Source organism: Mobula hypostoma, chromosome 25 (genome assembly GCF_963921235.1).
Source record: "Mobula hypostoma chromosome 25, sMobHyp1.1, whole genome shotgun sequence".
In the NCBI taxonomy this organism is placed as follows: Eukaryota; Metazoa; Chordata; class Chondrichthyes; order Myliobatiformes; family Myliobatidae; genus Mobula; species Mobula hypostoma.
The window spans coordinates 15,876,434-15,899,357 of record NC_086121.1 but is presented as its reverse complement, the minus strand read 5'-3'; the positions used below and the strand labels follow the sequence as shown (position 1 = coordinate 15,899,357).

The 22,924-nt window shown below is 44.2% G+C and overlaps 1 protein-coding gene across 1 annotated transcript in view; it reads right to left on the bottom strand.

The window, feature by feature from the left end:
• Positions 1-22,924, bottom strand: part of plch2a (phospholipase C, eta 2a) — a 177,554-nt gene that overhangs the window by 55,501 nt on the left and 99,129 nt on the right. Inside the window, exon 12 of the mRNA XM_063033234.1 lies at positions 17,106-17,150. Coding sequence (XP_062889304.1) covers positions 17,106-17,150 — 45 coding nt within the window. The remainder of the gene's footprint in view (positions 1-17,105; positions 17,151-22,924) is intronic.

The window sequence follows — 22,924 nt, the reverse complement described above, 5'->3', positions numbered from 1 at the left end:
AGGGTTGTTCTCCGGATTGGAGACTTGTCACCAACAGGGTGCCATAAGGATCCGTTCGAGGCCTCTGTTATTTGTAATAGAAACATAGAAACATAGAAAATAGGTGCAGGAGTAGGCCATTCGGCCCTTTGAGCCTGCACCGCCATTTATTATGATCATGGCTGATCATCCAACTCAGAACCCTACCCCACCTTCCCTCCATACCCCCTGATCCCCGTAGCCACAAGGGCCATATCTAACTCCCTCTTAAATATAGCTAATGAACTGGCCTCAACTGTTTCCTGTGGCAGAGAATTCCACAGATTCACCACTCTCTGTGTGAAGAAGTTTTTCCTAATCTCGGTCCTAAAAGGCTTCCCCTTTATCCTCAAACTGTGACCCCTCGTTCTGGACTTCCCCAACATCGGGAACAATCTTCCTGCATCTAGCCTGTCCAATCCCTTTAGGATTTTATACGTTTCAATCAGATCCCCCCCTCAATCTTCTAAATTCCAACGAGTACAAGCCCAGTTCATCCAGTCTTTCTTCATATGAAAGTCCTGCCATCCCAGGAATCAATCTGGTGAACCTTCTTTGTACCCCCTCTATGGCAAGGATGTCTTTCCTCAGATTAGGGGACCAAAACTGCACACAATACTCCAGGTGTGGTCTCACCAAGGCCTTGTACAACTGCAGTAGTACCTCCCTGCTCCTGTACTTGAATCCTCTTGCTATAAATGCCAGCATACCATTCGCCTTTTTCACCGCCTGCTGTACCTGCATGCCCACTTTCAATAACTGGTGTATAATGACACCCAGGTCTCGTTGCACCTCCCCTTTTCCTAATCGGCCACCATTCAGATAATAATCTGTTTTCCTATTTTTGCCACCAAAGTGGATAACTTCACATTTATCCACATTAAATTGCATCTGCCATGAATTTGCCCACTCACCCAACCTATCCAAGTCACTCTGCATCCTCTTAGCATCCTCCTCACAGCTAACACTGCCACCCAGTCACAGCTAACACTGCCACCCATTAATAAACATTAATGATTTGGATGAGCATGTTGTAAATTTCAGTGAGTAAGTTTGTGCGAGAAACCAGATCTGCTGGTATAGTGGACAGTGTGATAAATTGTTTCAAGTTACAACAGGATTGAGTTGTCGATGTCTATCACGGGTAAAGCCCTCCCCACCAATGAGCACATTTTTAAGGAGCTCTGTTGCAGGAAATCAGCATCCGTCATCAAGGGCTCCCACCATCCAAGCCATGCTCTCTTCCCGCAGCTACCATCAGGAAGGAGGTACAGGCACAGGTCCCACACCACCAGGTGCAGAAAGTTATTATCTTTCAACCATTAGGCTCTAGAACCAGAGGGCATAACTTCACTCAACTTCCCACCCCAAAACACTCAACTGAGTCCACAACTTATGGACTGAATGTCAAGGATTCTACAACTCACATTCTCAATATTTATTGCTTATTTATTTTTTATTATTATTTTATTTTGTATTCTCTTTTTGTATTTGCATATTGGTTGTTTGTCTTTGCTGTGTGTAGCTTTTCCATTGATTCTATCGTGTTTCTTTGTATTTACTGTGAATGCCCACAAGAAAACGAATCTCGGGGTAGTATATGCTGACTTACCGTATACTTACTTTGATAATAGAGTTACTTTGAACTTTGAACAGGATCTAGATCATCTGGGGGAATGGACAAAAGAATGGCAGATGGAATTTAACTCAAGACAGGCATCAAGCGCAGCTCTTTCGGGTATTGAACCAGGCACAGATATACACAGTAAAAGACAGGGCCCTGGGGAGTGTAACTGAACAGCAAGAACTTGGGTTACAAGTACTGTACATAGTTCCCAAAAGCGGTGAGATAAATAGAATGGTGATGAAGGTATATGACATAAAAGACATAATGGCTGGGGCAATGAATAAAAGAGTTGGAACATTATGTTCCAACTCAGTAAGATATTTGTGAGACTACACTAGAGAGCATTGTGTGCAGTTCCAGTTGCCATGCTATAGGAAGGATGTCCCTAAACGAGAGAGGGCGCAGAAAAGATTCATGAGGATGTTGTTGGGACTAAAGGGATTTAGTTATAAGGAGAGAGCGGATTGGGTGAGATTGTACTTCCTGGAGCGAAGGAGGCTGAGAAACAACCTTATAAAGGTTTGTAAGATCATGAGTGGAATAGATAGAGTGGTTAATCACAAATCCTCTTGCCAGAGTCGGGGAGTCTAAAACTGATGAGAGGGGAAAGTCTGAGGAGCAAGTTTTTCATGCAGAGGGTGGTGGTGGGTATAAAGAACAGGTTGGCAGAGGTGGGTACAGTTGTAATATTTAAGGCATTTGGGGAGGTTCATGAATAAGAAAGTTTTAGAACAGGGTTCCCAACCTGAGGCTCACAGACCCCTTGCTTATGGCATAAAAAAGGTTGGGAACCTCTGGTTTAGGAGGATGTGGGCAAAATGCAGGTGACTGGGACTGGGACTAGCCTAGGGAGGCACCATATAGGCATGGATAAATGGGGTGAGTAGCCCGCTTCTATTCTGGATAGTTCCATGAGTGATAGACAAAAGGAGAGGGCTAGCCAGAGTGTAGGGAGGGTAGGAGAGGAAGAGGGAGAGGAAAGGAGAAAGAGAGACAGGAAGATTGACTCAGAATGAGGAAGGGAAGCAGTCAGAGGACCCGCCATAAAGTTAGCAAACTATGCTGCTCCACACCTCCAGAGAAAAAAAAACTAAAGCTCACAACAGGCAAACCTGAAACACTAGCTTCTGAAACTACCCCAGTCTCACATCATTTATCACTGTCACTCATTTCAATTAAATCACCATTCACGGTAATTTAAATGTTGGATATAAGCACCATCTAGGATTTGGCAAGTAGATGTGCAGCTCGCTGTGTAAGAAGTTACTCCCTTAACTTAGCCACTCGAGGGTATTGAGTAGAATAGTTTTACAACACAGGTGCCATCCTAGCTCAGGATAACACGACGTTAACAATCAGAGTCAAGCACAAAGAGACAACAACATATAGTTACAAATGCAGAAACACAGAGGTGAGCTGAGCTGTGAACTCAGTCAGCCCATCATGAACACCAGCCTCCCTGCATCCCAGACATCTTCAAGGAGCGGTGCCTCAAAAAGGCAGCATCCATCATTAAGGACCCCCACCACCCAGGACATACCCTCTTCACACTGCTGCCATCAGGGAAGTGGTACAGGACCCCGAAGGCACACAGCCAATGATTCAGGAATGGCTTCTTCCCCTCCGCCGCCAGATCTCTGACGGACATTGGTCCTACGAAAATTACCTCACTACTTTCCTTTCCTCTTTTTGCACTTTTTATTTAACTGTTAAAATATAAATATATATATACACACACACACATACATAGGCACATATACATTGCAATATACAGTTTTTATTATATATTGCAATGTACATATGCCAGTAATATTAAACCCGATTCTGAGGAAAATGGAGGCATGGACAAGGAGAGGGAAGTGAGGAAGTAGACATCTTCCAATATATGTGACTCAAAGACACATTTAGGATGAAAGGCGTGTGCAGATAAAAGGAGAAAGAAGGACAGAGAAAGGAAGAAATTATTATTCAATGCATGGATTGAATCTTTTGAACTGATTGAGTTACAAAGGCAATAAATTACAGCCAATGTCACATTTCATGTTTACAACCTGTCCCTCCCTTGTAGGCTTTAATCAAAGGGTTCGATAACTAAATAGCTCAAAGAACGTTGAATCTAGGGACTGCAATGCAGTGCGGTTTTCAGCTGAGATGTTTCACAGTGGGTGGCCAGTGAAGCAGTACTGTCTCATCCATGGCGCCACTGCCGTACCAGACTATCAGACATTGCCCACTCACTACTGCGGAGAGACAGACTTTAAGAAAAATTTACACAAGATATTCGGTGCTCAAAAGTGATGAGAAAGCCAATGTTTAAAACATTTCTTATGTGTGGTATTGTGGGAGATTCACCCCTTTCTGTGACTTGAATGTAAAGGAGTATTTTCAGTGTATTGCTCTCTATGTAGTTTGGCCAATCTTCTTCATTTATCTGCCTTCTTTATGCTCATATTGTTTAGGGGATAATGACGTGCCCAGGACCAGAGGCTCTAAAGTAGTGCCTAGAGGATTCTTACTCCACTTGAGAGGGCAGACCGGGCCTTGATTAAAGGTCTTGTCCCAAGGACGGTATCTCCAGCAGTGCAGCCAACCCTCAGCATTACTCTGGAGTACGAGCCTGGAATATCGTACCTCGGCCTCCAATAGGAGGCTGAATCAGTAACTGTTTGACTCAAAGATGAGATAGTTTAATCACAACTGATGTGACCTGAGCTGTGATGTAGATATTCAATCAGCTGAGTCCACACTCTTCTCGAAGTAGGTTGATCTGGGGGTGCAGGGGGGGATTTGGGATTGAAATGAAAGTGGCATTGTTAGTGCTTATTGTTCCATTCACTCTCAATCCACATCCTATTCTTTCCCTTAAGTTTTCCCTTAACTTTTCCCTTAACTACATCCATTCTATTCACCTCAAGCACTCCAGAGTAAACTCCTATTCTGATCAAAGACATTTCTATTAATTCTTCATTGCTTTTTATCAGTCACTGACTTATAATTGTGACCCCTAACAGATTGGAAGAATCTTCTCTATGTTTAACCTATTGAACCCTTTCAGAATCCTGGGATTCTGTATTGGGTCACCTCTTTTCGTAGAAGTTGAAGGGACCCGGCCAAAACATTGACTCTTTCTTCTCCTCCAGAGATACTGCCTGACTTGCTTCAGAATTTTGTGAGCGTTGCTCAAGATTTCCAGCATCTGCAGAATGTCTTGTGCCCTGTCCGTTCCCTCTTTGCTAACAGAATGTAACAGGAGCAGGAGTAGGATAATTGACCCTTGAACTGGCACTGTCATTCAGTGTGGCCATGTTAATCCAAATGTGGCCTCATCACCGCTTTTCTGCACTCTCCCCAAACCCCTTGACTCTTTCGAAAATCAGATGTCTGTATTCTCCACTGTAAAAACATTAATTAACTCTGCTTCTCATAGTTCTCTGGGATTAGAAATTGCTGCACATTTCGTTCTGAAACCATGGCCTGTATTAGTGGAAACACCCTTTCAGCATCCACCCTTTCAGTCTGCCTTCAAATCGTATGTTTCAATATTACCTCCTATCTTGACTCTGGTGAGTATAGGCTCAGCCAACTAAAATTCCGTTCATACATTAACTCTTTCATCCTAGGACTTACCCAACTGAGCTTTATCTGCACTACCTCCAATGCAAAAAGATCCTTTCTTAAATATGGAGATCAAAACTATGTACAGTATCTCAAAATACAAAGTAAATTTATTATCAAAGTACATATATGTCTGTATCACCCTGAGATTCATTTTCTTGTGGTCATACTCAATAAATCCAATAACCATAATAGAATCAATTAAAAGACTTTACCCAACAGGGCACACAACTAGTGTGCAAAAGACAACAAACAGTGCAAATACAAAAAGAAAAAAAAAAGAAATAATAATAATAATAATAATAAGAAGAAGAAGAAGAAGAAGAAGAAATAAAGAAACAATAAATATCAAGAACATGAGATGAACTCTCTCCTTGAAAGTGAGTCTGTAGGTTGTGGGATGTGAGTTCAGTGATGGAGCAAGTGAAGCTGAGTGAACTTATCCCTTCTGGTTCAGAAGCCTGATCGCTGAGGGGTAAATAGCTGTTCCTTAACCTGGTGTGCTGGGTCCAGAGGCTCTTGTACCTTCTTCCTGATGGCGTCAACCCTTTGTGGATTTACATCAAAACTTCTGTCCTAAGATACTCCAAATCTCTTGCAAAAAAGGCCAACATTTGACTCGCTTTCCTGCTTCGTAACCCTTTGACTTTTATCTGCTAGAACCCTCTTTGTAACACAATGTACCACAATATCACTGTTCTGTTTTTTTTTCAAACACAATTAGGTCCTTCTGAATTCTATGTGCAATTGAAATGGAGATGAAGGCAAGGTCCATGGCCCCTGCTTGCATGGACACTGACCACAAGCCTCATTGGGTCAATGGAAGACGGGAGAACGGAAATAGAGTCATAATGTCATGGAATGCTACAGTACAGAAGCAGGCCCTTTGGCCCATCTAGTCTGTGGTAAATCATTAATCTGCCTAGTTCCTTTGACCTGCACGTGGACCATAGCACTCCACACCCCTCCCATCCATGTACCTATCCAAATTTCTCTTTAATGTTGAAATTGAACCCAGATCCACCACTTGCACTGACAGCTCATTCCACATTCTCACTCCCCCCGAGTGAAAATGTTCCCCCTCATCTTCCCCTTAAACATTTCAAATTTCACCCTTCACCCTTAACCCGTGACCTCTAGTTGTAATCTCACCCAACCTCCATGAAAAAAGCCTGCTTGCATTTACCCTATCTAGACCCTTTATAATTTTGTATACCTCTAACAAATCTCCCCTCAATCGTCTACATTCTGGGGAATAAAATCCTAATTTATTCAACTTTTCCCTATAACTCAGATGCCCAAGTCCCGGAAACATCCATGTAAATTTTCTCTGCACTCTCTAAATCTTATATACATCTTGGGTCACCTGCAGGCGGGTGACCAAAACTGCACACAATACTCCAAACTAAGCCTTGCCAATGTCTTATTCAGTTTCAAGATATCATCCCAACTCCTGTACTCAGTACATTGATTTATGAAGGCCAGTGTGCCAAAAGCTTTCTTTATGATCCTATCTACTTGTGACGCCACTTTCTGTATTCCCAGATCCCTCTGTTCTGCTGCACTCTTTAGTGTCTTACTGCTCACTGTGTAGGACCTGCTCTGGTTAGTCCTCCCAAGGAGCAACACCTCACACTTCTCCCATGAAGCCAGTGTCTAATCCAATTTACTACTTCATCTTGAATGCCGAGCAATTGAACCCTCTCGACAAACCTCCCATATGGGACCTTGTCGAAGGCCTTGCTAAAGTCCATGTTGACAACATCCACTGCCTTGCCTCCATTAACTTTCCTGGTAACTTCCCCCAAAAAACTCTATAAAATTGATTAGACACCACCTACCACACACAAAGCTGTGTTGACTATCTCTAATCAGTCCCTGTCTGTCCAAATTTGGTCACTTAGAATGCCTTCCAATTAACTGTCCAATGACTAATGTCCAGCTCACCAGCCTATAACTTCCTGGCTTATTATTATAACCTTTATTAAACAACAGGACAACATTGGCTATCCTCCAATCCTCCAGCACCACACCTTGGACTAAAAATGTTTTAAATATCTGTGCTGGGGCCCCTACAATTTCTGCACCAGCCTCCCACAGGGTCTGAGGGAACACCTTGTCAGGCCCTGGGGATTTATCCACCCTAATTTGCCTCAAGACAGCAAACACTTCCTCCTCTGTAATTTGTATAGGGTCCATGATCTCTCTGCTGCTTTGCCCCACTTCTATGTCCATCTGTTTGTCCATCTCCCGAGTAAATACAGGAGCAAAAATTCTATTTAAGATCCACCCCGCATCTCTTTCAGCTCCACACATAGATGACCACGCTGATCTTCCAGAGGACCAATTTTGTCTCTTGCTATCCTTTTGCTTTATATATCTGCAGAAACCCTTAGGATTCTCCTTCACCTTATCTGCTACAGCAACATGACTTTTTTTTAGCCCTCCTGATTTCCTTAAGTGTTGTCTTGCACTTCTTCTGTTCCTCAAGTATCTCATTTGTTCCTGCCTGTCTATATCTGCTATGTACCTCCTTCTTTTCTTAAACAGGGAAAACCAAGGTTTCCTTATTATCCTTGCCTTTTATTCTGACATACAAACTCTGTACTCACTTTTGTAGGCCTCCCACTTACCAAGTACATCTTTGCCAGAAAACAGCCAGTCCCAGTCCACACTTGCCAGATCCTTTCTGATACCATCAGAACTGGCCTTTCTCCGATTTAGAATCTCAACCCAAGGACTAGACCTAACCTTTTTCATAATTACCTTGGAACTAATGGCATTATGATCACAAGATGCAAAGTGTTCCCTTTCACAAACTTCTGTCATCTGCTTGTCTCATTCCCTAATAGGAGATCTAGCATTGTACTGTCTCTAGTTGAGGCTTCAATGTACTGATTAAGGAAGCTTTCCTGAACACGTTCGACAAACTCTTTCCCATTTAGCCCTTTTACAGTATGAGAGTCCCAGTCAATGTGCGGAAAGTTAAAATCACCTACTATCATAACCTTATGTTTCTTGCAACAGTCTGCAATCTCTCTACAAATTTGCTCCTCTAAATTCCACGGACTGTTGGGTGGTCCATAGTATAATCCGGTTAACATGGTCATACCTTTCTTATTTCTCATTTCTACCCATACAGCCACACTAGATGAGCCCTAAGTCCATCCTGTCTGAGCAGCGCTGTGCCATTTTCCCTGACTAATAATGCCACCCTCCCCCTTTAATCCCTCCTGCTCTGTCATGACTAAAACAACAGAAGCCTGGGATGTTGAGCTGCCATTCCTGCCCCTTCTGCAACCAAGTCTCACTAGTGGCTGCAATGTCATAATTCCACATGCTGATCCATGCCCTCAGCTTACCTCCTTTCCTACAACACTCCTTGCATTGAAATATGTGCAGCTCAGAATATTAGTCTCACCATGCTCAACCTTTTGATCCCTGACTTTGTACGTAGGCTGAACAATGTACTTCTCTACAACCACTTCAGTATCTGTTCTTGCGCTCTGGTTCCTATACCTCTGCAACTCTCGTTTAACACCCCCCCCCCCCCAACCACCACCTCTGATGCAGCACTACCAAACCTTCCCACTAGGATATTAGCCCCCTCCAGTTTAGGTGCAAACTGTCTTTCCTGTACAGAGCTCACCTTCCCTGGAAGAGAGCCCAATGATCCAAATATCTGAAGCCCTCCCTCCTGCACCAACTCCTTAGCCATGTGTTAAACTGATCTTCCTATTTCTGGCCTCACTAGCATGTAGCATGGGTAGCAATCCTGAGATCATAGCCCTGGATGGAGGTTCTGTTCTTTAACTTAGTACCTAACTCCCTGAACTTACTTTGCAAGACCTCGTCACCCTTCCTACCCATGTCATTGGTACCGACCATGATCTCTGTCTGTTTTTCCTCCCCCCCCCCAGTTAAAAATGCTGTGGACTCGATCCGAGATGTTCCCGGCCCTGGCAGCCGGGAGGCAACATACCATCCAGGAATTTCGTTCTCATCTACAGCACCTTGTTTCTGTTCCCCTAACCAGCAAATCCCCTGTCACTATAGCTCACCTCTTTGACCCACTTCCATTCTGAGACACAGAGCCAGACTCAGTGCCAGAGCCCTGCTTGCTGTGGCTTTCTTGGGCTAGTCCACATCAACCCCCAACAGTATCCAAAGCAGTATACCGGTTGTTGAGGGCAGCGACCATAGGGGTACTCTGCACTGCCTGCCTATCCCCTTTCCCCCTCCTGATGATCACCCGGTTACCTGTGTCTTGCATACGGGGAGGTAGTTACACCTTGTCCTGTCTATCAACCCTTCAGCCTCCCGAGTGATCTGGAGTTCATCCAGTTCCAGCTCCAGCTCATTAATACGGTCTGTTTAAAGGCTAAAGCTGGATGTACTTCCTGCAGGTGCAGTTGTCAGGTCTCCCTGCCTTCCCGTATTCCACAAGAGGAGCATTCCACATACCTGCCTGGCATCCACACTGTTCTAAATGTGCAATAATAAAGAAGGAAAGAATAAGTAACAAAAAAACCCCTCTACCCACAGCCTACGCCTCTCCTCACTGAAGCCTAGCTGAGCAAAGGTCTCAACTCCCCACTCTAAATGCTGGTCCACTCACACAGTGGCCACTCTGCTTAAACCTGGCTTCTTATCTTGCCAAGTAGCTAATTATGCACAATCCAATGTCCCTTCAGGAACTGTGATGTGCAAAATGTACTGACTGCATCCACTCGCAATCCAAAGTCTCCTTGAGAACTGTGGCTGTCATGGGGAGATAGCCTCCTTAACTCATATGTTTTGGTCTAGTCCTACTCTGGAAACTTTTTGGAAAGACATTTTTAATATTATTTCAAAGGGATTGAATATAGATATCTCTCCCCATCCTATTACTGCTATCTTTGGATTACCTAAAATTTCCAGTAATCTTTCTCCTTCAGCCTGTAGAATGATTGCATTTCTTACTTTAATGGCGAAAAGACGTATTTTACAACATTGGAAGGAGACTAATGTTCCAACTACCTTCTTTTGGTTTTCCCAGATAATACTATGTTTAAATTTGGAGAAAATTAGAAGAAATCTTTATGATTCTTCAGCTAAATTTGAACAGACCTGGAGATCTTTTATTCAACATTTTCATTTAATGTAATTTTTTTTCTCTCTCGGTCCATATTTACATTCCCTTCTTGCTTTTTAACTGTTTTTAATGGAGGTCGGGTTTGAGGACGTGATTGTTTTAAGTTGTTTAACTCTACTTGATTCCTAGTTAGCCAATTGCTTTGCTTTGCTTTTTAGATTAGTTGCATGGCGGGTTTTTTTTTGGGGTTTTTTTGTTATTTTTTCTTTTCCTTATTGATATGTATGAAAATTAGTATACTATTATATTACCTTGTTATTTTATATCTAAACTGCATTGTTTGTACTAATTTTTTTTGTGTATTAATATCTCTTGTAAAGTTATATTCCAACAGTGTATTAGTGCCTATCTGGCTTACCTTTTGTGTACTAATTCAATAAAAAGATTTAAAAAGAGAACTGTGGCATGCAAAATGTCTATAATCTACAAGGTGAAGTATGTTCTGAAGAAAATTAAGTGAGAGATGACTCTGGCTGGAACAGGACCATTGCCTCTCAACAGTTGTGTACTGTTCTTTCCTTAATATACAAAGAATGCAGAAGAACTGGAACCAGTATTACACAAAAACAGCAAAAGTAAGCAAATCAGCAAAAGCAACCTCATTCCTTTAAGACCCTTTAGATTCTGAAGGGGTTTAGTAGATTAGATATACTCTTAGTGGCGACTTTATTGGGTACAGTAGGTTTTTTTTTGTTTTTTGCACCATTCTCTGTAAACTCTAGAGACTGATATAGATGAAAATCGCAGGAAATCAGCAGTTTCAGAGATACTCTAACCACCCCATCTGGCGTCAGACGGGGTGAGGTGGTTTGAGATCACAGTCAAAGTCACCGAGATCACATTTCTTCCCCAATCCGATGTTTGGTCTGAACAACAACAGAACCTCTTGACCATGTCTTCATGCTTTTCAGCATTGAGTTGCTGCAACATGATTGGCTGACTAGATATTTGCATTAACGAGCAGGTGTACAGGTGTATCTAATAAAGTGGCCACTGAGTGAAGAGAAGATGCTTCTATCAATGAGTAGCCAGAGTTATGACTCAGTTAGTAATAAAAACAATGAAGAATAGTACTGCCTTTAGCCAGAGGAGGACAGCAGGATGCAGTTAAGGAGAAGTTCCATAATCAAAGAATGGAGTCAGAAGGTGGGTGGGAGGAATGAGGAGCACCAACACGACAATTTCTAAATGGGCTGAATGGCCTTTCTGTGGTTTACTCTCTGAACTGCTGCTGTGTTTCCACTTGGCACTGTCCACACTGTTACTGCTGCAGCCCAGGCCAGAGCTGATTCTGACACACAGTGATGGGGCCTGGAGGAATATCAAGGCTGTTTGGCTCCTTACTGTCTCGCTCGTTTTTCTGCAGTCTCCAGGGCTTGAAAAAGTGTAGTTGACACCATCTATTACTCCCTGCAGAGAGCCTCAATGGTACCCAGTGGCTATAAGAAGCGGCTGGAGTTAAAGTCACATCACAGTTTATTGTTACTCTCCATCAAATCTGCTCAAATTGCAGGCAAGTTTATTTATAGGCTTCATTTGATAATGTAAGGGATGCCGAGAAGCTGCTTTAATGATCTTTCCTGACTTGTCCCGAGTGCATAACAATTTAACCACGTCATGGATTCAAGTCCCATTTGCGGGGTTGGGCAGAACCCCGAGGTGTCATCTGACTGAACTCACGTCTCCCTTAAAGGGGTGAGTTTCTATGCACTAACCTCCCCGCGATCAAGCCACATGTTTTTGGTCCCAGACTCTAAAAAGGACATGGCTGCAGTGGGGAAGTGCAGACGAGATTTACCTGCATGGTATGAGAACTGAGTGATTACGGCTCTCTGGAGAGAACAAACAGGTTGTGGTTGATGCAGGGCAGAAATGAGAAAAATATTTCGACTTGTGGGAAATTTAAAAACCCACAGCTATCAGAACAAAAACTTTACTAATGTGTCCAGTGGGAAATATCAAGAAACATCCTAGTGGGCAGGATGCAGAAACTGTTGTCACAGGACTTGCCAAACCAACCTTCTTTACTGGAAACTGGGTCAATAGACAATAGACAATAGGTGCAGGAGTAGGCCATTCAGCCCTTTGAGCCAGCACCACCATTCACTGTGATCATGGCTGATCATCCACAATCAGTATCCAGTTCCTGCCTTATCCCCATAACCTTTGATTCTGCTATCTTTAAGAGCTCTATCCATCTCTTTCTTGAAAGAATCCAGAGACTTGGCCTCCACAGCCTTCTGGGGCAGAGCATTCCACATATTCACCGCTCTCTGGGTGAAAAAATTTTTCCTCAACTCCGTTCTAAATGACCTACCCCTAATTCTTAAACTGTGGCCTCTGGTTCTGGATTCACCCATCAGCGGGAACATGCTTCCTGCCTCCAGCGTGTCCAATCCCTTAATAATCTTATATGTTTCAATCAGATCCCCTCTCATCCTTCTGAATTCCAGTGTATACAAGCCCAGTCACTCCAATCTTTCAACATATGACAGTCCTGCCATCTCGGGAATTAACCTCGTGAACCTACGCTGCACTCCCTCAATAGCAAGGATGTCCTTCCTCAAATTTAGAGACCAAAACTGCACACAATGCTCCAGGTGTGGTCTCACCAGGGCCCTGTACAGCTGCAGAAGGACCTCTTTGCTCCTATACTCAATTCCCCTTGTTATGAAGGCCAGCATGCCATTAGCTTTCTTCACTGCCTGCCGTACCTGCATGCTTGCTTTCAGTGACTGATGTACAAGAACACCTAGATCTTGTTGTACTTCCCCTTTTCCTAACTTGACTCCATTTAGATAATAATCTGCCTTCCTGTTCTTACCACCAAAGTGGATAACCTCATATTTATCCACATTAAACTGCATCTGCCCACTCACCCAGCCTGTCCAAGTCACCCTGCGTTCTCATAACATCCTCCTCACATTTCACACTGCCACCCAGCTTTGTGTCATCTGTAAATTTGCTAATGTTACTTTTAATCCCTTCATCGAAATCATTAATGTATATTGTAAACAGCTGCGGTCCCAGAACTGAACCCTGCGGTACCCCACTGGTCACCGCCTGCCATTCTGAAAGGGACTCGTTAATTGCTACTCTTTGTTTCCTGTCAGCCAGCCAATTTTCAATCCATGTCAGTACTCTGCCCCCAATACTATGTGCCCTAATTTTGCCCACTAATCTTCTATGTGGGACTTTATCAAAGGCTTTCTGAAAGCCCAGGTACACTACATCCACTGGCTCTCCCTTGTCCGTTTTCATCGTTACATCCTCAAAAAATTCCAGAAGATTAGTCAAGCACAATTTCCCTTTTGTAAATCCATGCTGACTCGGACCTATCCTGTTACTGCTATCCAAATGTGTCGTAATTTCATCCTTTATAATTGACTCCAGCATCTTTCCCACCACTGACGTCAGGCTAACCGGTCTATAATTCCCTGTTTTCTTTCTTCCTCCTTTCTTGAAAAGTGGGACAACATTAGCCGCCCTCCAATCCACAGGAACTGATCCTGAATCTATAGAACATTGGAAAATGATTACCAATGCGTTCATGATTTCTAAAGCCACCTTCTTAAGTACCCTGGGATGCAGACCATCAGGTCCCGGGGACTTATCAGCCTTCAGACCCAACAGTCTATCCAACACCATTTCCTGCCTAATATAAATTTTCTTCAGTTCATCCATTACCCTAGGTCCTTTGGCCACTATTATATCTGGGAGATTGTTTGTGTCTTCCCTAGTGAAGACAGATCCAAAGTACCTGTTCAACTCGTCTGCCATTTCCTTGTTCCCCATAATAAATTCACCCGTTTCTGTCTTCAAGGGCCCAATTTTGGTCTTAACTATTTTTTTCCTTTTCACATACCTAAAGAAGCTTTTACTATCCTTCTTTATATTCTTGGCTAGTTTACCTTCATACCTCATTTTTTCTTCGCGTATTGCCTTTTTAGTTATCTTCTGTTGCACTTTAAAAGTTTCCCAATCCTCCGGCTTCCTACTCATCTTTGCTATGTTATACTTCTCTTTTATTTTTATACTGTCCTTTACTTCCCTTGTCAGCCACGGCCTCCCCTTACTCCCCTTAGGATTTTTCTTCCTGTTTGGAATGAACTGATCCTGCACCTTCTGCATTATTCCCAGAAGTACCTGCCATTGTTGTTCCACTGTCATCCCTGCTAGGGTATCGTTCCATTGAACTTTGGCCAGCTCCTCCCCCATAGCTCCATAGTTCCCTTTGTTCAACTGTAATACTGACACTTCCGATTTTCCCTTCTCCCTCTCAATTTGTAGATCAAATCCGGTTCATTGCACAACACTAAATCTAGAATTGCCTTCTCTCTGGTAGGCTCCAGTACAAGCTGTTCTAAGAATCCATCTCGGAGGGACTCCACAAACTCCCTTTCTTGGGGTCCAGTACCAACCTGATTCTTCCAGTCTACCTGCATGTTGAAATCCCCCATAACAACTGTAGCATTACCTTTGCGACATACCAATTTTAACTCTTGATTCAACTTACACCCTACATCCAGACTACGGTTTGGGGACCTGTAGATAACTCCCTGTAGAAAGGGTCTTTCTACCCTTAGAATTTCTCAGTTCTATCTATACTAACTCTACGTCTCCTGATTTTATGTCCCCCCTCGCAAGGGACTGAATATCATTCCTCACCAACAGAGCCACCCCACTCCCTCTGCCCATCAGTCTGTCCTTTCGATAGGACGTATATCCCTGTCCACTTGAAGCCATGCCTCTGTTATTCCCACAACATCATACTTGCCAATTTCCAACTGTGCCTCAAGCTGATCCACTTTATTTTTTAATAGAGTCGGCATCAGGCTCACCCGCTGATGTTTGCCACAGTCCCTTGAATCTCACCAGGGTCCCAGTTCCCACTCTCCCTGAAACTCACCAGAGTCCTGGTTCCTACCCCCACTGAAAATCACCGTGTACCCAGTTCCCAACCCCCTGAAACTCACTGTGATCCCAGTCCCCACACTCCTGAAACACACCATTCTCAGTTCCCACACCCCTGAAACACACCTAGATCCCAGTTCTCACCCCACCGAAACACACCTAGGTCCCAGATCCCACACTCCTGAAACACACCTAGATCCCAGATCCTACATGCTTGAAACTCACTGTGATCCTAGATCCCACCATCCACTGAAAGTCACCAGGGTCCCGGTTCCCACTCTCCCTGAAACTCACCAGAGTCCTGGTTCCTACCCCCACTGAAAATCACCGTGTACCCAGTTCCCAGCCCCCTGAAACTCACGTTGTTCCCAGCTCCCACACTCCAGAAAATCACTGGGGTCCCAGTTCCCACACCCCTGAAACTTACCATTTTTCCAGTTCCTACATGCCTGAATGTCACCGGGGTCCCTAGTTCCCACCACCCTTGAAACTCCCTGGGGTCCCTGTTCCCACATCCCTGAAACTCACCAGAGTCCCACTTCCCACCATCCCCTGAAAGTCACCTGGGTCCTTATTCCCACACCCCTGAAACTCACTGGGGTCCCCATTCCCACACCCCTGAAACACATCATTCCCAGTTCCCACACCCCTGAAAATCACCATGGTCTCAGTTCTCACACCCCTGAAACTCACTGGGGTACCCATTCCCACACCCCTGAAACTCACTGGGGTCCCACTTCCCACACCCCTGAAACTCCCCGGGGTCCCCATTCCCACATCACTGAAACACCCCGGGGTCCCCATTCCCACACCACTGAAACTCACTGGGGTCCCCATTCCTACACTCCTGAAAGTCACTGGGGTCCCCATTCCCACATCCCTGAAACTCACCATGGTCTCAGTTCCCACACCTCTGAAACTCATCAGTCCTGGTTCCTACCTGCCTCTGAAACTCACCGCGGTCACAGTTCTCACCTCCCCTGAAGCTCACAGGGGTTCTGGTTCCTGTGAACCTTTTAAACTTGCAAGGTTCAATGGAAAAAGTTACTACAATGCTGTGTAACTTTAAAAAAATGAATTATAAATATCAGCGGAACCTCCAGCATTTTGTGTGTGCTGCCCTAAATTATAAATGTACTGGGTTATTAATAGGAATAACATCCAAAAATAGGTTGGCAGGTTGGAGATACGTCTCTACCAAAGGAGGTGTAAGGCTTTCCTTCACTCTGTTAGCCTGTAGGTCACCCTTGGGCAAGGTGTAGCACCCACTTAGTCCCCCGATCAGAAGCCATGAGAGAAGGCGTTGGATGGTCGTATGAACAGCTGGTGCATATCACAAGTCCTGGTTATGCGACCACTGATGCCAGACAGACAATCTCTGGTGAGTATTGATAATGGCTGGGGTCACCTGTCTTGTAAAGACACTGCCCTGAAGGAGGCAATGACAAACTACATGGTAGAATAATTTACCAAGATCAATCATAGTGATGGAAAGGCCATGATCGCCTATGTCGTATGACACTACACATACAAACAATCTGAAAAATGGGAATTCTGTCAGTCTAATCAAACCAAAATCTCAAGCATTCCTGATTATTAATGGAAAAGGTATACAGGTTGGTATGCCGAAAAGCTGAGTGTAGGCAAATGGAATGGGGAGGATCATGCAATATACAAACATCAGCACAGACTAGTTGGGCAAAATAGCCGTTCCCTTGGCTTCATTCTATGTATTCCCAGCATCGGGCATACCATCCCAATTGACAGTGATGACACTTCAGAGAACAATCAGCCTACCATTGACTTCTCCACTGTCGACACGGAGCTGGAGCTTCGTTTATGCTGTTGGAGAGGAAAGAAAGATCATGTGACAAGTTGATGTAGGTGCAGTGGATGCCAGCTTAGTTAATAATCAATAGATCTTAGTCAAAAGCAGGAAAGGATATAGAGACAAAGTAGGGTTGATAGACTGAATTGAATAGTGGAATGGGTTTATAGGGAGAATGGTCTCTTGTCACAATTGTTGTTTTCCCACTCCGACCAGAACCTCTCACCTCGAAGTCTGGTGCTGGTGCCGTTACACCACTGGCCATCTTGTTACAATGACCGCAGCTAATCCCTGTTAGTAATGGCAGTGATGAGCCACGCTAATCACTCATTGGATGGCAAAGTGAGGAATTGAGCTGACTTGCTATGACCAAGAACGAGAGTTCATTCCTCTTTAGACCGTAAGGCTTTAAGACATAGGAGCAGAATTAGGCCATTTGGCCCGTTGTGTCTGATCCACCATTCAATCATGTCTGATCTTTTTTATCCCCTCCTCAGCCCCACATCCCTGGCCTCGCCCCAAAACCTGAGATGCTATGTCCAATCAAGGACCTATCAAGCTCTGCCTTAAATACAGCCAATGATCTGGCCTCCACAGCTGCCTCTGGTAACAAATCCCACAAATTCACCACCCTCTGGCTGAAGAAATTTCGCTGCATCTCTGTTTTAAATGGATGCCCCTCTATACTGAGGCTGTACCCTCTTGTGTTAGAATCTCCCACCACATCCATTCTGTCTGGGCCTTTCAACATTCGAAAGGTTTCAATGAGATCCCCTCATCCTTCTGAATTCCAGTGAGTACAAACCCAGGAAATGTTCCTCGTATGATAACCCTTTCATTCCCGGAATCATCTTTGTGAACCTCCTCTGAACCCTCTCCAATGCCAGCACACCTCTTCTTAGATGAGGAGCAGGCTGAGATGATACAGGACATTAGAAAGACAACATCTCCAACAGTTTTGGCTCTAAAACTGAACTTGTTAGCTGATGGGATGGTGGAAGCAGAACCATTGGCACAATTAGAGTCTTGGATCTGTTGCAGGACCACAGACCATGATTGGAATCCTGGCACGAGGCTGGTCAGGTCAACTTCAACTGGTATGGACACACGAGCTGGGCTCAAATCCTGCTTACAGATTCCACATGGATCTCTTCTATTCCGAGAGAGAGCTTTGGCTAGGACTGGCCCCTTTACCTACAGAGGAACTGGCATCTTGCAGCTTCTCAGAGCTATGCAAAAGACCGTGAGCAGCTAAACTCAGCCATCACTCATTCAGGTGGGAAGTATCTGTGTGTCGGTGCTCCAGCCACAGGTCACCTCTGGGATCCCAGATCAGTGGGAGAAGTAGAATTCTGAACAAATGTCCAGGTCTTCCAACCACCAGGATCATTCCGAACTAAAGATTAGTCACTGCAGCCCAAAAAACCCAGGAGATTAGATACTGACCCATTTAAAAAAAACGCAAATTCCTTGAATTATTTTGTTTATCAGTAATAAAAATATGGGCGCAGAGAGGAAAATTATAAACAGAAAAAAATCTGCAGATGCTGGAAATCCAAAGCAACACACACACACACACACACACACACACACACATAATGCTGGAGGAACTCAGCAGGTCATGCAGCATCTATGGAAATGAATAAACTGTTGATGTTTCAGGCCAAGACCCTTCTCCAGGGCTCCAAGGAAAATTAGCTGTTAGATTGGGCAAGGGGGATTAAGGCAGGCGGTTACAGGAAAAAACTTCCAGAGAAAAGGTACCTTTGACTAGATGCTCCCCCTGTAAACTGTCTAACAGCAACCACTGCCTGTACTGGAATTATAATATAGCAGTCCCTAGGCCAAGTGTGGGCAGCAAAACTCAACCAGCACTCATTCATTAACCATCAGTCAGGTGGGAAATATCATTCTATGTCAGTACACTAAAGCACTGCTCCAGCAATTTAATTACACTGAGCACGAAGCTAAACAGAATAGAGTAACTAGAATGGCTCTGTGTTAAAAAACTCATTTCAGTTTTAATAAAACATATTATTTGAATTGTAATTGAAAATCTTATCCTTTCAACAAAGCTCCACAGTGCTTGTAAATGCCTGTTCTCTACTTCTGGGTGGCCCTGTAGTTATTAGTGACTGAACCCAAGGAAACCAAAGCTTCATTAGGCACCCATAAAGGGCAGGATTCAAGCAATAAAACCTTTCTGGGAGGTCCTTTGGTGGGCATTACTGGATTTTTTCACATGAAAAGGAAATAGATATATACAAGAAAATATTCAAGTTCTGGTCACCATGTTATAAGAAGGATATGGAAGGTTCAGAGAGGGTGAAGAGGAGGTTTTACCAGGATGATGCCTGGATTAGAGGGCAGGTCTTATTAGGATAGGTTGAGCAAGCTAGGGCTTTACTCTGGAGGAAAGGAGGATGAGAGCTGACTTGATGGAGGTGTATGAGATGATAAGAGGCATAGATTGAGTGGATAGCCAAAGACTTGTTCTGGAGCTGCTCCGGCCTATGGTTAGGCCACACTTAGATCTCCTCCAGTTCGCCTACCAGCCCCGACTAGGAGTTGAGGATGTCATTGTCTACCTGCTGAACCGTGTCTATGCCCACCTGGACAAGCAAGCGAGCACTATGAGGGTCATGTTTTTTGACTTCTCCAGTGTGTTCAACACCATCCACCCTGCTCTGCTGGGGGAGAAGCTGACAGCGATGCAGGTGGATGCCTTCCTGGTGTCATGGATTCTTGATTACCTGACTGGCAGACCACAGTACGTGTGCTTGCAACACTGTGTGTCCGACAGAGTGATCAGCAGCACTGGGGCTCCACAGGGGACTGTCTTGTCTCCCTTTCTCTTCACCCTTTCTCTTCACCATTTACATCTCGGACTTCAACTACTGCATAGAGTCTTGTCATCTTCAGAAGTTTTCTGATGACTCTGCCATAGTTGAATGCATCAGCAAGGGAGATGAGGCTGAGTACAGGGCTACGGTAGGAAACTTTGTCACATGGTGTGAGCAGAATTACCTGCAGCTTAATGTGAAAAAGACTAAGGAGCTGGTGGTAGACCTGAGGAGAGCTAAGGTACCGGTGACCCCTGTTTCCATCCAGGGGGTCAGTGTGGACATGGTGGAGGATTACAAATACCTGGGGATACAAATTGACAATAAACTGGACTGGTCAAAGAACACTGAGGCTGTCTACAAGAAGGGTCAGAGCCGTCTCTATTTCCTGAGGAGACTGAGGTCCTTTAACATCTGCTGGACGATGCTGAGGATGTTCTACGAGTCTGTGGTGGCCAGTGCGATCATGTTTACTGTTGTGTGCTGGGGCAGCAGGCTAAGGGTAGCAGACACCAACAGAATCAACAAACTCATTCATAAGGCCAGTGATGTTGTGGGGATGGAACTGGACTCTCTGACGGTGGTGTCTGAAAAGAGGATGCTGTCCAAGTTGCATGCCATCTTGGACAATGTCTCCCATCCACTACATAATGTACTGGGTGGGCACAGGAGTACATTCAGCCAGAGACTCATTCCATCGAGATGCAACACAGAGCGTCATAGGAAGTCATTCCTGCCTGTGGCCATCAAACTTTACAACTCCTCCCTTGGAGGGTCAGACACCCTGAGCCAATAGGCTGGTCCCGGACTTACTTCCTGGCATAATTTACATATTACTATTTAATTATTTATGATTTTATTACTATAATTATTTATGGTGCAACTGTAATGAAAACCAATTTCCCCCGGGATCAATAAAGTATGACTATGACTATGACTTTTTTCCTAGGTTGGAAGTGGCTAAAACAAAGGAGCAGAAATTTGAGGCATTGGGAGGAAAGTACAGAGGTAAGTTTTTTAATTGAGAGTGGTAGGTGCGGAAACAGAGGTGCGTAAGGGCAGGTACGTTACGGGGATTTAAGAGACTTTTAGTTGAGCACATAGAAGAAGGGGAAATAGAGGGCAGTGTGGGAGGGGAGGGTTGGATTGGTAGTGAAGGAGGTTAAAGTGTTGGCACAATATAGTTGGCTGAAGAGTACTGTGCTGTACTGTTCTATGTACCACACTCTCTTCTCGCTGTTACCATCAGGACAGAGGTACAGGAGCCTCGAGTCCTACACCACCAGGCTCAGGACAGTTATTCTCCCTCAACAATTAGGCTCTTGAAACAGGGGGGATAACTTCAATCACCCCAACTCTGATCTGATTCCACAGCCTATGTACCCACTTTTAAGGACTCTACAACTTGTGTTCTCAGTATTTATTGCTTATTTATTTATTATTATAATTATTAATTTTTCTTTCTCTCCTTTCTGTATTTGCACAGTTTGTTTGTACATTGGCTGTTTGCCCGCCTCCGTCACGTGCGGTTTTTCATTGACTCTATTATTTTTCTTTGTATTTACTGAGATGCCCGCAAGAAAATGAATCTCAGCTTAGTGTATGATGACATATATGTACTTTGATAATCATTTACTTTGAACGTTGATGTTCTGTTGTATGGCAACAAAGACTGAGTGTTGCCCGAAGAACACAATATTAAGTAAATCCAACAGATTTGTGGCATTGCTTTGGTCAGTCCTGATGCTGCGTTTGTGGCCTGTCCCACCACTGAAAGGCAGTTGTAACACCCTGGGCAAGTTTCCACTGCCTACGTAATGGTCTTTCTGTAGAAGCAGTGTTTGGGTTATGGTTAGAGCTAACGGGTGCTTTGGATTGTGAACCGTCCAATGAAGGGAGTGTGTTTTTGTATTGTGTGCCTGACACTGGTGTCAGCTGGGTTTGCTTTTTAGTTCGGTGGGAAATAAGGAGAGAAGATGCCAGGGAGAAAAAATTGTAGGACTTGACCTGGAGCGGGGCCATGACTTGATAAAGCTTGGGGTGATCAAAGGAGGATCAGCGAAGGGGAAACCGTGAGCTCCAACTTGTGCACTTTAGGCTGTTTCATTAAAATGGGCCCTTTTCTTTTTTCGCTTTTTCTTTACCAACTCTTTAGTCAAATTAAGAATTATAAAGCTAAATCGTTTAATTGTATGCGGTCTACTGTCCGCTATTTCAGAGTACTTATTTGTAACGGTGATGAATCACGCAGCGTCCACACTAACGGGGGATTTAGTGGGCTCCCACTCCAATCTCCCATGTTTTGGTGGGGTCGGAGATTGTCTTCCCTAGACTTTCGAAACCGGAGTGTTTCACAGTTAATGGGACCTGTCCCTTTTAAGGATGTGACTGAAGTACCACACTCATGGGAGCAGGCAAAGGGTAAGTGCAAAGGGCAGCTTCTGTATCGACGTTTGGCCCTTTCCTTGGGGTTGCTTTGCATCTAATAACAAGGGTTGCCATCTGGAGTGAGACTGTCAATGTGTGCAGCTAGACTGTGACAGATGGAAAGATGATCAAAACATTAAATGTAAGTGACTCTGTCGGGTGTGAAGAAGCTAGATTTAGCGTTCCAAAGGGAGGATAGGCCTGCCTTATCCGTAGGAATATCACATGAGAGAAAGAATGAAGGACTGTGGCACCTTTCATGGCTTCAGGGTCTCACCCACTACTAAGCACTTTACAACTAATGTTGTTTTTTGAAGTATAATCATTCTTATAAAAATAAGAGTCTACATTCAGTGGCCACTTTATCAGATACAGGAGGTACCTAATGAAGTGGCCTCTGAGTGTATTCCTGTATGTTCGTGGTCTTCTGCTGCTGTAGCCCATCCACTTCAAGGTTCAATGTGCTGTGCGTTCAGAGATGTTCTTCTGCACCCCACTGTTGTAACGTGTGGTTACTT